This window comes from Trachemys scripta, chromosome 3 (genome assembly GCF_013100865.1).
Source record: "Trachemys scripta elegans isolate TJP31775 chromosome 3, CAS_Tse_1.0, whole genome shotgun sequence".
NCBI lineage: Eukaryota > Metazoa > Chordata > Testudines > Emydidae > Trachemys > Trachemys scripta.
Genome location: NC_048300.1, coordinates 32,474,980 through 32,490,819, shown reverse-complemented (window position 1 = coordinate 32,490,819; position 15,840 = coordinate 32,474,980). Strand labels below are relative to the sequence as shown.

Sequence of the window (15,840 nt, the reverse complement as noted above, 5' to 3'; positions counted from 1 at the left end):
TCTATTTATTTTTTAAATCATTTCTCTTTTTCTCTTTTCAGAGTTCTGTTGAAAATGCCAACAATACACAGTCATTGGTTGGGTTATTAAATAAGTGCAAAACTCCTCAAGGACAAAGACTGGTTAATCAGTGGATCAAACAGCCACTTACGGACAAGAACAGAATAGAAGAAAGGTAAACATACATATTGGTATGCATCTGATCAATTCACTGCAAATCCTTACACCACAGATAGGAGTCTGGTCACACTTTTTGTTTTAGAGTAGCAGCCGTGTTAGTCTGTATCCGCAAAAAGAACAGGAGTACATGTGGCACCTTAGAGACTAACAAATTTATTAGAGCATAGTCCACGAAAGCTTATGCTCTAATAAATTTGTTAGTCTCTAAGGTGCCACAAGTACTCCTGTTCTACTTTTTGTTTTGTTTTTTAGCAAAACTAAGACTAGTCTTTATCAGAAACAGCTTTTCAAGGTTGAAATGTTTACTTTCTATTGGAAATAGACTAACAAGCACTTACAGATTTCTGTAGAGGATAATGTAAATTTGTTTACAGAATGTGTTAGGTGGTACATTATACTTGGAGTAAAGGGCTTTTTTCTCTAATCGATTTACATCTAATAGAAGGATTAATGTATCAGGTCACTAAGCTGAACCCTCCTAATTATAATCCTTTATACTTAATCATAAGTCACAAGTTACAGGAGCGAGGAGCAGCAATAGGCTTACTGTTTTGAACACTTGAGACTCAGGCTATGTAAATGCAGCAGCCACTTTCTGATTCTTATCTAAAAGTAAACTATACACAGTACGAATACTCCGGTCTCCCAGCCCATTCTGAAAATGCCTTCATTGTGTTAACAGAACATTTAGACACCTCAATGATCACTTATATGGGATAGCACCTCTAGATCGCACCATTAGGAATGTTACCTTCTGAGTGGAGGGACTTGTCCACCTTTTATAGACGCTTACTTTGCAGATCAATACTTATGCAGATCAAATACTTCTCCACGCATAGAGTGGACTATTTTATCTATCTTGGGGCTTTATGCTGCAGCCCATCACCATAGTATCTGAGTGCCTTCTTTGTAAAATGAATAATAGTATCAAAATCCTTAGAGTACTTCATGGAGCTTTTGGCACACTCCCACTCAGTGGGAATGGTTAGTTAGCTTTTATTTCCTCCTAGACATAGAAGTTCAAGGTCAGAGGCTGTGTTTGAGAAGTAACTTGTTTGCCTTGTTTCAGAGTAACAGCCGTGTTAGTCTGTATCCACAAAAAGAAGAACAGGAGTACTTGTGGCACCTTAGAGACTAACAAATTTATTAGAGCATAAGATTTCGTGGACTACAGCCCACTTCTTGATCATAATCTCTCTCTAAGCAGACAAATGACATTTTTAACACGTGCTAAAATAACTGAGTTATCCTTTCATGTTCTCAGATGGATAGCAGGTTTGTGTGTGTACATGTACATTTTAAAATTATATTGCAAAGTACAAAAAGGGAGGCCAGGAAATTCTTATTTTAACTTTGAAATGGCCCCCAAAGCCAGTTTTCAGATGGTGCTTTACAGATATCGCTTGACATGCTTATATAAAACACTGTATATGCTGCAATTAGGGCTGTCGATTAATCACAGGTAACTCACGTAATTAACACAAAATAATCACGATTTAAAAAAAAATTGCAATTGCACTGTTAAACAGTAGAATACCAATTGACATTTATTAAATATTTTTGGATGTATACTTTCTAGAAGTAAATACTTTGAAAAATAAAATGTTGATAGATTGCAAAAGATTAATCTATCTCCCTCTTGATGTGAATTAGCAAGATCGTACTGTACACGAAAGTTAAAATTTTGAAGGATTCCAAAGCACTTTACTTCATATGCATACAATATGGGAATTGCTTCACTGCCAGTGAAATGCAGTTATCTGTGAAGTAGAACACTACAGTTATTTAACAGTACACAGCAATGTTACACTAGTCAGGAAAGCAGACCCATTGATACGTTCAGCTGAGATTTGTAGGTAGAAGTTAGGTGGAATGGGTTTGAGAGTAACCACTGGTTTCATTTTTATGAAAAAGTGCCATGGAAACTTAAACCTTTTTTTTCAAATGATGCCTCCAGCTGTACCCTCCGCCCCAATCACTTTAATGCATCATTGGTTCAGTATTAACATGAAGTGTGCACATGCTAACGTGCCATCACCATTTCTAAGCAACATCAAATGTTGCAAGTCTCATGGAAAACAGTACAAACCCATCCAGACCCTGCCTGGTTAGTATGGCTGCAAAATCTTGCCCCACAATTGAAATCTGTAGGTGGTATAAGATGGTCATCCTTTGGAGCTAAATGGCTGATGCAATTCTACTTACACTAGTTACTGAAGAAGTACATAGCATTAGTTTTACATGTGCAGAACAATTGACATCCAATTATACACCTCTACCCCGCTATAACACGACCTGATATAACATGGGTTCGCATATAGTGCGGTAGCAGCGGGGCTCCAGCTGCACTTTAAAGGATCTGGGGCTCCAGCTGCTGCGGGGAGCCCTGGGCCCTTTAAATCGCCGCTGGAGCCCTGCCACCCCTACCCCGATATAACAGCGTTTCACCTATAATGTGGTAGGGATTTTTGGCTCTCCACGACCGCGTTATATAGGGGTAGAGGTGTACATGTTGGTGGTTAAAGCAGAGTAGAGGAATAGCAATCAGAATACAAATGTGCCTATAACTTATACACTGGAGAAAATGCATCTAAAGCCATTGCTGTTAGAACATGTAACCTTCTGCTGGAGCAGCTTCTAATAAACACAAGGAAAGCAGGGATTCCTTACACTTGCATTTCTGGGTTTTACCCAGTCCTTTTTCCTTTATAAAGGAAACAGACCACAGGAAGCTGACTACCCAGCCATCCCTGTGCGGAGTTGCTTGGGAAGCAGATGATGGAGGCTGTTGCTTTGTGCTTTGCAATCAATGTGTTTCTTATACTGATATCACCAAGTCTGGGTACATGATAGTAAGAGCTAATACAAAATATTGATTACAGTGTGTAACATTACTAACTATAAAAATAGCCTGTGAAAGTCCTTGCTGTTTGGCAGACATTCGAAATCCTCAGAAACTAGAAATTCTGCTGCCTGAAAAGTAGAGGTTGCTGTATCATGCTTCTTGGTGAGCTCTCATACAGGGTATATTTGGCTGATTCCTTTAGTCCAGGGGTCGGCAACCTACGGCACGCATGCCAAAGTTGGCACGTGAGCCGATTTTTCCTGGAACGCGGCTTGGGCTGAGCCGCTCAGCCCCGCTGCCACTCTGGAGTTCCTGCTGCCAGCTGCCGGCTCCTGCGGGACCTGCCGCGGGTCCAACTCAGCACCTGCTGCTGGCCTGGGGGGAAGGAACCCCAGGCTAGCAGCGGGCTGAGATCCCAGCTGGCAGGAGCCGGCAGCTGAAACCCCAGAGCGGGGGTTGGGCTGAGCCACTCAGCCCACCCTGCTCTGGAGTTCCCGCTGCCGGCTCCTGCCAGCTGGGGTCCCCGTGGGTCCAATTCAGCACCCACTGCTGGCCTGGAGGGGAAGGAACCCCAGGCTGAAAGCGGGCTGAGACCCCGGCTGGCAGGAGCCGCCAGTGAAAACCCCAGAGCCGTGGCAGGCTGAGCCGCTCAGCCCGCCCTGCTCTGGAGTTCCCGCTGCCGGCTCCTGCCATCTGGGTCCCCGCTGGTCCCACTCAGCACCCGCTACCAGCCTGGGTGAAGGAACCCCAGGCTGGCAGCAGTCTGAGACCTCAGCTGGCAGGAGCTGGGGGCAGAAACCCCGGAGTGGCGGCAGGCCGAGCCAGTTGCTGCTCTGGGGTTCTGGCTGCTGGCCCCTCGCCAGCAGGGGTCTCTACCGCGCAGCTCCGCTCACCTTGCTTCCGGTTGGAGGCTCTTTTGCAGACAGGGTCCAGCCCTGCTCAGGCCTACCAGCCACCTACTCCACTCACCTCAGCTGCCAGTCTTGGTTTCCAGCCCTTGCTCATCCTGGTTTCGGGCCTGGAGTCCCAGCAGGCCACCCTTTACATATAACAGTAGTTTGGTTATATATTATAGACTTATAGAGAGACCTTCTGAAAAGCATTAAAATGTATTACCGGCACGCGAAGCCTTAAATTAGAGTGTATAAATGAAGATTCGGCACACCACTGCTGAAAGGTTGCCGACTCCTGCTTTACTCTGTACTGCATCCTCATCTTTCTGAAAAATCTCACTGTATAATTTCTGCTCCGCTTTCTTGAACAAAAATGTTGATTCCACTGAATGTATTCAGTCCTATATGCATGTTGTCTTATTGTGGTAGTCGCTGGGGCTCAATCCGGGATCTGGGCCCTATTGCGCTGAGCATTGTACAAACACGTAAGTGTCCCTACCCTGAAGAGTTTAGTCTAAATATACTGTAGGATTATGCACTTTAACATTGGTTACCTGGCTGGATTATTTTGAGATGTTCCTAAATTTTGCTTTGGTGCCTCTGCAGTTTACCTTGGTTAGGGAAATTAATTCCAGCTCTAGCAGCCTCAAACTATTGTTAAGATGACTACTAGATGTTGGAATTTTTATACCATTCAAGGAGATTTGGATGATGAAATCAAGGGGTTCGGGTAGAATTTCCTTGTCCACTGAGCTTCTAATGATTCATTCAAGACCTTTTCTAGACTAAAATTAAAAAAAAAAAAAAAAAAACGCTGCTAAACTAATGGGTTTTATTTAAGGGTTTAAAAACTTGTTGCTACCTAGTGTAATGGGTTTTAACACCTTTCAAAGTATTTTAACTAGTCAGGGCAACACTAATGGTTTTATAGAGATACTATGCAGTTTTCTGTTAAACTTTCTCTCAGGACAGGATAACATCATAATGTATCCCTGCAAAGTATTGACAGTTAACACTTCTGCTAGCCACAGTGATAATGTAACAATGCTCTGGAACAGTTGTCAGTTGAGGATGAAGTGGGGACCTTTCAATTTTCGTTTGAGATCAGCCTTTTATGTTGAGATTGAAAGGTATTAGCCTGCTGTGACGGGTTGGATCACAGAAACCCCCTTGGGAGCTGCCACCTGATGTGCAAAGACTACCTCTGCTCCAGTTTTCCCTGCCAGCTCAGGACTCCAGCACCCTGTCTTGCTGGGCCAGACACTCCCATCTGTTCCAACACGGACCCAGGGTCTGAATCACTTGCCCTAAAGCTGCAAGTTTACCTGAAAACGGCTCACAAAAGTGTGCTTGTCTTTAGCACTCAGATGCCCAACTCCCAATGGGGTCTAAAGCCAAATAAATCCGTTTTACCCTGCATAAAGTTTATGCAGGGCAAACTCATAAATTGTTCGCCCTCTATAACACTGATAGAGAGATATGCACAGTTGTTTGCTCCCCCAGGTATTAATACATACTCTGAGTAAATTACTAAATAAAAAGTGATTTTATTAAATACAGACAGTAGGATTTAAGTGGTTCCAAGTAGTAACAGAACAAAGTAAGTCACCAAGCAAAATAAAATAAAATGCGCAAATCTATGCCTAATCACATTGAATACAGATAATCTCACCCTCAGAGATGCTTCAGTAAGTTTTTTTTTCTCAGACTGGACACCTTCCAGCCTGGGCACAATTCTTTCCCCTGGTACAGCTCTTGTTCCAGCTCAGGTGATAGCTAGGGGATTCTTCATGATGGCTCCTCTCTCTCCTTTGTTCTCTTCCACCCCTTTATATATCTTTTGCATAAGGCGGGAACCCTTTGTCCCTCTGGGTTTCCACCCCCCCTCACTGGAAAAGCACCAGGTTAAAGATGGATTCCAGTTCAGGTGACATGATCACATGTCACTGCAAGACTTCATTACTCACTTTCCAGCACACACATATACAGGAAGACTCACAGGTAAATACAGCCATCTGCAGACAATGGGAGTCATCAAGATTCCAAACCATCATTAATGGCCCACACTTTACATAATTACAATAGACCCTCAGAGTTATATTTTATATTTCTAGTTTTAGATACAAGAGTGGTACATTTATACAAATCGGATGATCACACTCAGTAGATTATAAGCTTTGTAATGATACCTTACATGAGACCTTTTGCATGAAGCATATCCCAGTTACGTTATATTCACTTAACATGTTTTTATAAAACCATATAGACTGCACAACGTCACACCTGCATCTACACCAGGGGAAAAAGAATCCTGGTTAGGTTGGAGTTAGCAAACTCTGACCTAAACTAGACCCCTTTTGAATTTGGACAAACCCTGAAAGTGCACTTAATGGCTACAGGGAAGTTTCCAACATGTAGATTGATCAATTGATGTTTCACGTCTGAACGTGACTTGTGATTGGTTTACAGTACAAGCTACTATAAATAATGCAGGTGAAATGAGCAGTCATTTTAATGACATGAATATGACTTGCTGGCTTTTGCAATAAGCCGCTAGTTTAAAATAAATATACATTTTATCTGATGACAAGGTGACATAGTAACGCTTAAAACTGTTTGAGCATTTCCATTATAAACCCCTTTTCAAGAATGCTTAATACAGTAACTCCTCACTTAATGTCCTGGTTAACATTGCTTTGTTGTTACTTCGCTGATCAATTAGAGAACATGCTCGTTTAAAGTTGCGCAATGCTCCTTTATAACGTTGTTTGGCAGCTGCCTGCTTTGTTCACTGGTTCAGAAACAGCAGCCCGTTGGAGCTAGCTGATAGGGGCCTGGAACCAGGGTGGACCAGCAGCTCCCCTAAGTTCCCTGTGTGGTAGCCACCCAGCAGGCTATTTATTGCCGGGTAGTTCAGCTGTCCCTCCCCCCACTTCTGTGTGCTGCTCCTGCTCCCTGCCTTGGAGCTGCTCCCAGGAGCCTCCTGCTTGCTGTGTGGGAGAAAGGGGGCAAAGAGGGGTGCTAATGTCAGGGTGTCCCCCTCCCCCCTGCTCCTGTACCTCATCTCCACAGAGCGGGGTGGGGGGGGACACAACAGGGCTCAGGACAGAGGGAGCTTGCTGGCAGCAGCTGCTGTCTCAACTTGCTGATCTACTTAAAAAGGCAATGTACTTAGTGTGGGTTCAGTGTACACTGTGTGTCCGTGTCCCTCTCCCTCGCCCTCCCCCCACCCCACATGGTGTGTGTGTGTCTGTTCCTGTCTGCCGTGCTGTGTCTCCTCCCTACATTCCTGTGTGAGGCTACATTAACAACGTGTTAACCCTTGAGGGTTCAGCTGAGTGCTAGTTCATCATTTAGCAGCAAGGCATTCCCTGGGAAATATCCCACTCTCTTCTACCCTCTGACTTCACCACCTCAACCAAGCTTCACAATCATCATTGCTGTGTACAATATTAAACTGTTTGTTTAAAACTTATACTGTGTGTCTATGTGTATATATACACATAGTCTTTTGTCTGGCAAAATTTTTTCCCCTGGAACCTAACCCTCCCCTATTTACACTAATTCTTATGGGGAAATTAGATTTGCTTAACGTCGTTTCACTTAAAGTAGCATTTTTCGGGAACATAACTACGAGGCTAAGTGAGGAGTTACTGTATTCTAAAAGTTGCTTCAGGGTCACTTACATTTTCATTAGTTGGTTTTTGCTACTAAAACCAAAGTTTAAGACATGGACTTAAAATGTATAAAAAACAAAACAAAACAAAAAATTAAACAAAAGCTTCATCAGCCTAGCACAAAACAAATCAAACCAGTTACTTTTATGACTGTCCTCTACAAATCACTGATTTTACTTTTTGCATGTGCTACACATGGATTTAACTTTTTAAAATGATTGTCAAGTGATTTTACCTGTATTAATTTGGTTGTGCTGTAATATTCTAGGGAATAAACAATTGCAAGTGCTGAGAAATTTAATTTTGAACAGCAACTCCTTTTGAAACCAATAGTTTGCCCAAGGAACACGTATCAGTGTTTGGGTTGGATATGTGCCTGAAAGCTGTTTGCTTATCCACACTTGTCCAAACTACTTTGGTCCAGAAATTAGATACCCAATCTGATTTAACTTGGGCGGGAAACCCTGTTAATTTATCCAAGTAGACTTGACCATCCTTAGTATGACCCTCAGAACTCCTAATTTTGTTATGCTTTCAATAGTATTTTCGTGGAAGATGTAAATGGAACATTTTTAAACATTTAGTATTTTTGATTGTGTGCCAGAAACAAATAAGCACCAAACTCTGAGTTAGTGTACATTGTCCTGACCTGTCCTCTTGTTTGATATTTTGTACAAAAGTAAATAAGATTGAATTGTCTTTTTCTTAAAAAGCCTTATCGCCTAAATAGGTATCACAGCATGCCCATACCCAATCAATATTGAAGAATAAGCAGACTTTCATTGAGATTTCCTGTTCTAGCATTGCTCAGTACAGGGTTCTCATGCCACCACTTCAGTAGCCGGTAAAAGCTAATTGCTAGTAGAACTGTGTGAAACTCACGGGCTTCATTTCAGAAATTCAAGCAAGCCTTTTTTCCTCTCTTTTTCCACCCACAGTGTTCTGTGCCTGAGTTTGAGGTTCAAACAAAATAAAACAGGAACTTGCTGAAACTGTCAGGTTTTTGTCTGGCTTTTAGGATTTGTGATAAAAATTTCACACATCTTTAATAGACTAGTGAGAAGTGACATCATACTGCCCCTCTTCTTTTGTTCTCAGCCTTGCAAGGTTAAGGTATAAAAACTTTAAAAAAAAATTGAGGCTTTGCTTAAGATTTGTTTCTGACAAATCAGGAACTAAAACAGACTTTGAACCCCCTCCTTGAATGACGAAAGTCTCCAGTTAACCTTTTAAAGGCTGAATGCCTTAACTATGTGTTCAAATAGTAATCAGTAATCATTCAAAGGTAATTGCTTTCTGTCATGGTGTTCTTCGTGATTACAAATTTGAGCTCATTCATTTAATGTAAAGGAATAGGAGCCTTGCATAGTTTATAGATTATTGCAATCGGTCTATTTAATCAACACTGGATGAAAGCTTGAATATCATAAACAACTAGAGTTGCCAGTTAATAGGGCACTGACAAGTAGCTGAATCTAGACTACTTTTAATTTTTATAAGTCCTGATAGAAACATTTTCATGAAATTATTTTTAAATCTATGGACAAAAATGTATGTAAACATTCCCCTCTAGGATTTGCAATATACGTATGAAAACATTGTGCTAGTGCAGTAAAACCAGAATCTGAATCTGGTTAGTTTGTTGTTAAATTGTACAAGCTCAGTGAAGTGCAAAGAGTAAAAAACAAAGAAACGCAACTATTCTTGGAGAAGTAAATTTAGATTATTAAAACTCAATTCTAAAAGTGTTTTGTTTAGTAATACAGGTGTTTCTATGACACTTCTTTGCAAACCTGTTTCTCTAAACTGTCTCAGGAGTTTGAAGAATCTGTAGTTATGATTCTGTGATGCTTTAGTATTTACGTAAATGAAAACTGGCACAAATCACCAAAAGTCCTAGAAAAGTATGATATTGAGAACCAGTTTCAACCAGTTCAGGATTTCTCTTGAAGAGTTTAGGGTGGGGCAGTTTCAATATGTGAAATGATAAACTGGCTAATTATTGTACAGTACTTTGCTTGTTTTTTATTGTAATTATGGAGAATAAAGTGTCTTCACTGTTTTGTTATATGAAAAATGTTGTTTTTAAAACTGCTAATAAGGTTGTTATGCAGTTCTTTGTTCAGTCATGAACATATTTAGGCAAACGTCATTTAGGTGTTTCCTTTCTTAACAGGAAACTGTCTTCCAGTCAATAACTCTCATTCACAACTAATAGTTTCATGTGTTTGAATTGTTCGATATTCAATGTGAAACTGAAGGCACTTCATTTTAATCCTAAGTATGATGGCAACAATCTCTCTGCTTTTACGCTGTTCAGCAGTATTGCCCGCAGCAGTCAGTATTCGTTGATGATTTCATAAGTTAAATGAGTTATATAATTCAATGTTAAACCCGTTTGTATTGTTGTACCTGGTTCATAGTATAGTGGGGGTACCTTACATTTCCTTGGTAATTTATACAAATTTTCAGCAATAAAGACTGCACAACTGTTATTCCATCAATAACTAGTTTTACTGTTTGAATTAGACATTACTCTTGGGGGTATTCTGCACCAAAAAATTCAAAATTCTGCATATTTTATTTGTCAAAATAATGTAATATAATCACACCAGTTTCAGTTGTTTTGGTAATTTAGTTAAACTGTAATAACTATTCAGCATTTCCTAAACACATGAAAGTTAACTTACAAACACTTGGTAACTAATACTCTGCATTCCAGTTATAGTCCTGGATTTTCATTTAAATTACAGAACATCAAACAGCACCAAAAAAAAAAAGAGTAGAATGTAATTTTAAATTGCTCAAACTTTCATGCATGAAAGTCCTAGTTTTGATAATCCTTGTCCTGGACCTGGCTGGGTACTTCGGGAAGTGCTTGGTTCTGATTGTCCTGATGTTTTATTGACTGCTTGGTAAATGTTTTATTTGCCTTCAAAGTTTTTTTTTTTTTTTTTAATGGGTCTGTAAATTAAATCCTGAGCGGTAGTTTAATCCCATTGTGCCACTTTGGCACAGGGGAAAAATGATAAAGCACATAGATCTTCCTAGCTGAGGATTCCCTTACTGTCATTTATAATAAGGCTTCTTTACATCACTCTGGCAATGAGGGGCCTTAAAACTTTTACAAGTTTAATGCTCCTGGGAGAATTGACTGAGAATGGGAATAGTTAACTGACAATAGGAACATTAACAATGTTCCTACACAGGCAAGCTGCTACATTTCTGCCTGCCTTGTGCATAATAAAGTTGTTTAAGAAATACTTTATTATAGTAGTCTGGAAACCCAGATAAACACAAATTTTAAATACCTTTTTTCCCCCATCCTCTATCCTCCATAAGAAATTAGTTTTATTGAAGACTTTTTGGAGAAAGGAAGATTGGAATGAAGGCTTTCGTTTGCATAAAAAGCAGGTATCTAAGTGCCTAATATAAAATAATTTTCTAAACCTTGCAATTTACATGTCAATACACCAGAACGTTCTGCAGAAAAGGACCTGGGGATTACAGAGGACGAGAAGCTGGATATGAGTCAGCAGTGTGCCCTTGTTGCTAAGAAGGCCAACGGCATATTGGGCTGCATTAGTAGGAGCATTGCCAGCAGATCGAGGGAAGCGATTATTCCCCTCTGTTCGGCACTGGTAAGGCCATACCTGGAGTACTGTGTCCAGTTTTGGTCCCCCCACTACAGAAAGGATGTGGACAAATTGGAGAGGGTCCAGCAGAGGGCAACAAAAATGATTAGGGGGCTGGGGCACATGACCTTTGAGGAGAGCTGAGGGAACTGGGATTGTTTAGTCTGCAGAAGAGAAGAGTGAGGGGGGATTTGATAGCAGCCTTCAACTACCTGAAGGGGGGTTCCAAAGAGGATGGAGCTCGGCTGTTCTCAGTGGTGGTAGATGACAGAACAAGAAGCAATGGTCTCGAGTTGCAGTGGGGGAGGTCTAGGTTGGATATTAGGAAACACTATTTCACTAGGAGGGTGATGAAGTGCTGGAATGGGTTACCTAGGAAGGTGGTGGACTCTCCATCCTTAGAGGTTAAGGCCCAGCTTGACAAAGCCCTGGCTGGGATGATTTACTTGGTGTTTATCCTGCTTTGAGCAGGGGATTGGACTAGATGACCTCCTGAGGCCTCTTCCAACCCTAATATTCTGTGATTCTGTAGTAGTAGAGTACTGGGATTGTAAAGTAGCCCAACAAGTAGAGCCCTGTGTGGATATAAAATTTGTATTCACGTCCGATTGGCAATCTGCAAAAATGATCCACAGATATCCGCATCGGCAGATGGGGATATCTGTGCATATAAAGTGGATATCTGTGGCTTTTCAGGGCTCTACCAACAAGAATGTTCTGAAATTATTTGTTTGCTTTGTATCGTATCATTGAAGGAATCAGGGTTGATGTAGGAAATTACTGGTTTTTACATTTTGATAAAGAAACTGTGCTTTTTCCTGCTTATTGAGATGTCAGAAATCAAGCTCAGTGTTCAAATGTGTAGAGGAGCCTAACACTGTGAACCAAGAAGTTAGTTGCTGCTTTCTTCTCCCAGACCTTTCATTCTCTTATCTACTGAAGAATATCATTTGGTTAGGACCCTACCAAATTCCCGGTCCATTTTGGTCAATTTTGCAGTCATAAGACTGAAATTTCAGAGTTTCAGGTATTTACACCTGGGGGGGGGTCACATATTGCCACCATTCTGCATTGCTGTTGACGGAGGTGCTGTTTGCTTTCCAACTACCCTGCTCTGAAATGGGCAGTGCAGACCCGAGGGTCACATGGTATGGGGGGGCTGGGCTGACCTTATGGGTGGGTGACTGCCCTGGGTTCAGGGGATGCTGTGGTCCCTCTCCACACACAGCCATCTCAAGGGCCCTTTAATCCCCAAGCGCTGGAATGGAGCTGGAGAGGGACAGGGCTGGATGCCAGAACCTTTGTAAAAGTGTGTGTGTGTGGGGGGGGGGGGCACTGGTGCTGGAACTGGGAGGGCTGGGGGACATGTGCCCCACTTTTAAACATGGGTGTAGTTTGGGAGTGCGGGGGCAGGGTTGCCCCCCCCAAACTGCAAGCCTTAGGCAGGCGCAGAGTAGTGCCAACAGGGGCTGTGCTTTGTGGCTTTGTTGTCCCTCCAAACTGCAAGCCTTGGGTTGATATGGATTGGCGCCCGCAGGGGCTGTGCTTTGTGCTGGTGGAGCCGCACAAGGCAACATCTGCCCGAGGCTTGCAGTTTGGGGGGGGGCAACACTGTCCCTTACCCCCCCCCCCCCCCCCAAACTACACTCATGTTAAAAAAGTGATGGGAGCTTGGCCCCGTGTCTACCTCGTTCCAGTGCCATCGGCTGGGGCGCTCCAGCAGTAGGTATGTTTCTTCCTTCCAGGTGGCATCACACACTAGCCTGCAGATTTCTCCCCTTCCCAGCCAGAGTTCAGTTCCATTGTCTACCTTGTTTGGACCTTCCTGTACAGCCACCTTGTTTGCAAGCTGCTCCAGAGTGTCTGCCTGTTGTGGCTACCACTGGCCTCCTTGCCAGCAACAGGCTGCTTCTGACCCCAGCTCCCAAGCTTGTTTGGGTTTCTCACCACAGCCAGTTCCTAGACTGCTGCTTCCAACCTGCTCTGACTTAGTCTTGCTGTGTTTCTATCCTCCTGGGCCAGGTATACGCAGGTCCTCTCTTGCGTCTGGCTGTATTTTATTTTTCTGTGCTGGAAGGATTATGAAGCCCTCTGCTGGTAGGAGTTAACACAATGCCCAGTAAGGAGCTAGCATGTTGATTACAATTCAATATTTGCAGTATACTATATTAGAAGGGTACAGTTCTGTCCATGAAGTAGTCTATTACCTTTATTTCAATAAAGATTATTTAAAATATCTGGGTTTAGCATGTATCCATTGTAATAAATCACATATTCTATGTAAATGGCAAATTTAGCCAGTGTGTGTATTTTTGTCCATCAGCTTGTAAATGAGCTATCTAGTGTGATTTGAAGCATTTCTAGCCTAGAGACTAACACCTGCATTCAATGAAAAACTTTCATGAAAAAGCTTTCTGAATTTTCTGTCTGATAGAGAGGGCACGCAGTTAAACTGTTTTTAATGATTAATGGTCAGTGTTATTGCATGTGTCTTTAATGCTGTATTTCATTAGCTGAAATTTAATATTTGACACTGTTGCCCTGCATTTATGATTTTGTTATTGTAGGGTTATGTTAGCTAGTTGAGTGGTATTGACACTTGGCAGTAACTAATTGGAGGGTAGACCTGAATAAAGCACATGGTCTTCTACAATCCTTTTTATTTGAGAGGTAGAGGAGGATATTGTGTTTTCTTCCTCCTTTAGTGCATTCTTTTTTCCAGATTAGTTGAAGTCGGTCTTCCTGTTTTAAAAAAAAATTACTTTATCCACACAGTTTCTCAGACCTTTATTATCACAATTCCCATTCGATTTGTTTTCAGGGAATGCCACTAGCATGATGTAAGAAAAGTTAAGGAAAGACAACTTATCTAGCTTATGGAAAACAACTTTGAAAAACAAAGCAAGGTAACAGAGCAAAGAAAATTGATTGGCCTCTTACAGTTGGTATGGCTACTTCCACCTTTTCATGTTCTCTGCATGTATAAATATCTTCTTGCTGTATATTCCAGTCTATGCATCCGATGAAGTGGGCTGTAGCCCACGAAAGCTTATGCTCAAATAAATTTGTTAGTCTCTAAGGTAGTACTCTTTTTTTTCTTTTTTCAAAGAAAACGTATGCACTAATAAATCAGGAATTGGGTGTTTAAAGTATGCTATTTTAGGTGTGGAGTTTGAAACTATGGGTTTGTGACACTGCAAAAATCACTTAGTTTCAAACTCCACACCTAAAATAGCATACTTTAAACACCCAATTCCTGATTTATTAGTGCATACGTTTTCTTTGCTCTGTTACCTTGCTTTGTGTTTGAAAGTTGTTTTCCATAAGCTAGTTAAGTCGTCTTTCCTTGACTTTTCGTATATCATTCTAATGGCATTCCCTGAAAATGGGGAGAGGACATTGCATACAGAAGCACTGGGAATTTCAGTCATTAGCTGGGGAAATAGTGGTGACCTTGTAGTAAGTAGCATGCTAAACGAGGAATGCAAGTTCTGAAGAATTTTATCTAACTTAAGACAGTTTGGATCAAAGCCTTGAGCAAGTGTGTGGGGAGTAGGGAATGGCAGGAGAATTTTGTGGGAAGAACTTGGACTGTCTAGAAAGCTTCTAGGAAAATCGTGGAGTCCTAAATTGCACAAATTGTTCTATGGTAATGCCTCTAGAAGGGAACTTTATTTACCAAGGTGCAGACTGGCTTAGCAACCCCACTATAGGTTGTAAGACTACCTATTCTCCCACAGTCACTTATATGTACATGTATACACTCACAAAAAACATGGGCCAACACATTAAGGAGCTTTAGAGTGAACTAAATGGGGGGAGGGATAGCTCAGTGGTTTGAGCATTGGCCTGCTAAACCAAGGATTGTAAATTCAATCCTTGAGGGGGCCATTTAAGGATGTGGGGCAAAAATCTGTCTGGGGATTGGTCCTGCTTTGAGCAGGGGGTTGGACTAGATGACCTCCTGAGGTCCCTTCCAGCCCTGACATTCTGTGTACTGAGAAACTGCTCTGTACAAGCTTAGCCCTGAAGTAAGGATGCAGAACTTGAGAGACTTAAGCTTCATATAATTTTCTTTTACTTTCATAAGTATTTACATGTCAGTCTATAGCCACAATGTAATAACTTTTATCTTTAGTGGTAGGTTCTGTTAATTAGTGCATACTGAATTTTGTCAGCACTAATGAAACTTGGTTTTAGCTTTCTAAAGTCTTAGAGGCAACATTCTGATACTCTACATGGACAATTTAGGATATTTAGAAAACAGTATTCTCAGTTGTTGGCATAAAGACTTAAAATAAGTAACCTTAGTAGCAGAGCCAGCTCCAGGCACCAGCCCAGCAAGCAGGTGCTTGGGGTGGCCAATGGAGAGGGGCGGCACATCCGGCTCTTCGGCAGCAGGTCCCTCACTCCCTCTGGGAGCGAAGGACCCGCCGCCGAAGACTGAAGCAGCGGCAGTAGAGCACCGCAGATTGTGATCGCAGCTGGCTTTTTTTATTTTTATTTTATTTTATTTTTTGCTGCTTGGGGTGGCAAAAACCCTGGAGCCAGCCCTGCTTAGTAGAGAACTAATACTCAAGTGTTTTGTCTTGAAAGTACTCAACAAATAG

General features: G+C 41.7%; 1 protein-coding gene across 2 annotated transcripts in view; it reads left to right on the top strand.

Moving 5' to 3' along the window:
- The window catches only part of MSH2 (mutS homolog 2), a 108,312-nt gene that overhangs the window by 17,230 nt on the left and 75,242 nt on the right, over window positions 1–15,840 (top strand). For both annotated transcript variants that reach the window (XM_034764403.1, XM_034764404.1), the window contains one exon: window positions 42–175. In XM_034764403.1, the coding sequence (XP_034620294.1) occupies window positions 42–175 (134 nt within the window). The remainder of the gene's footprint in view (window positions 1–41; window positions 176–15,840) is intronic.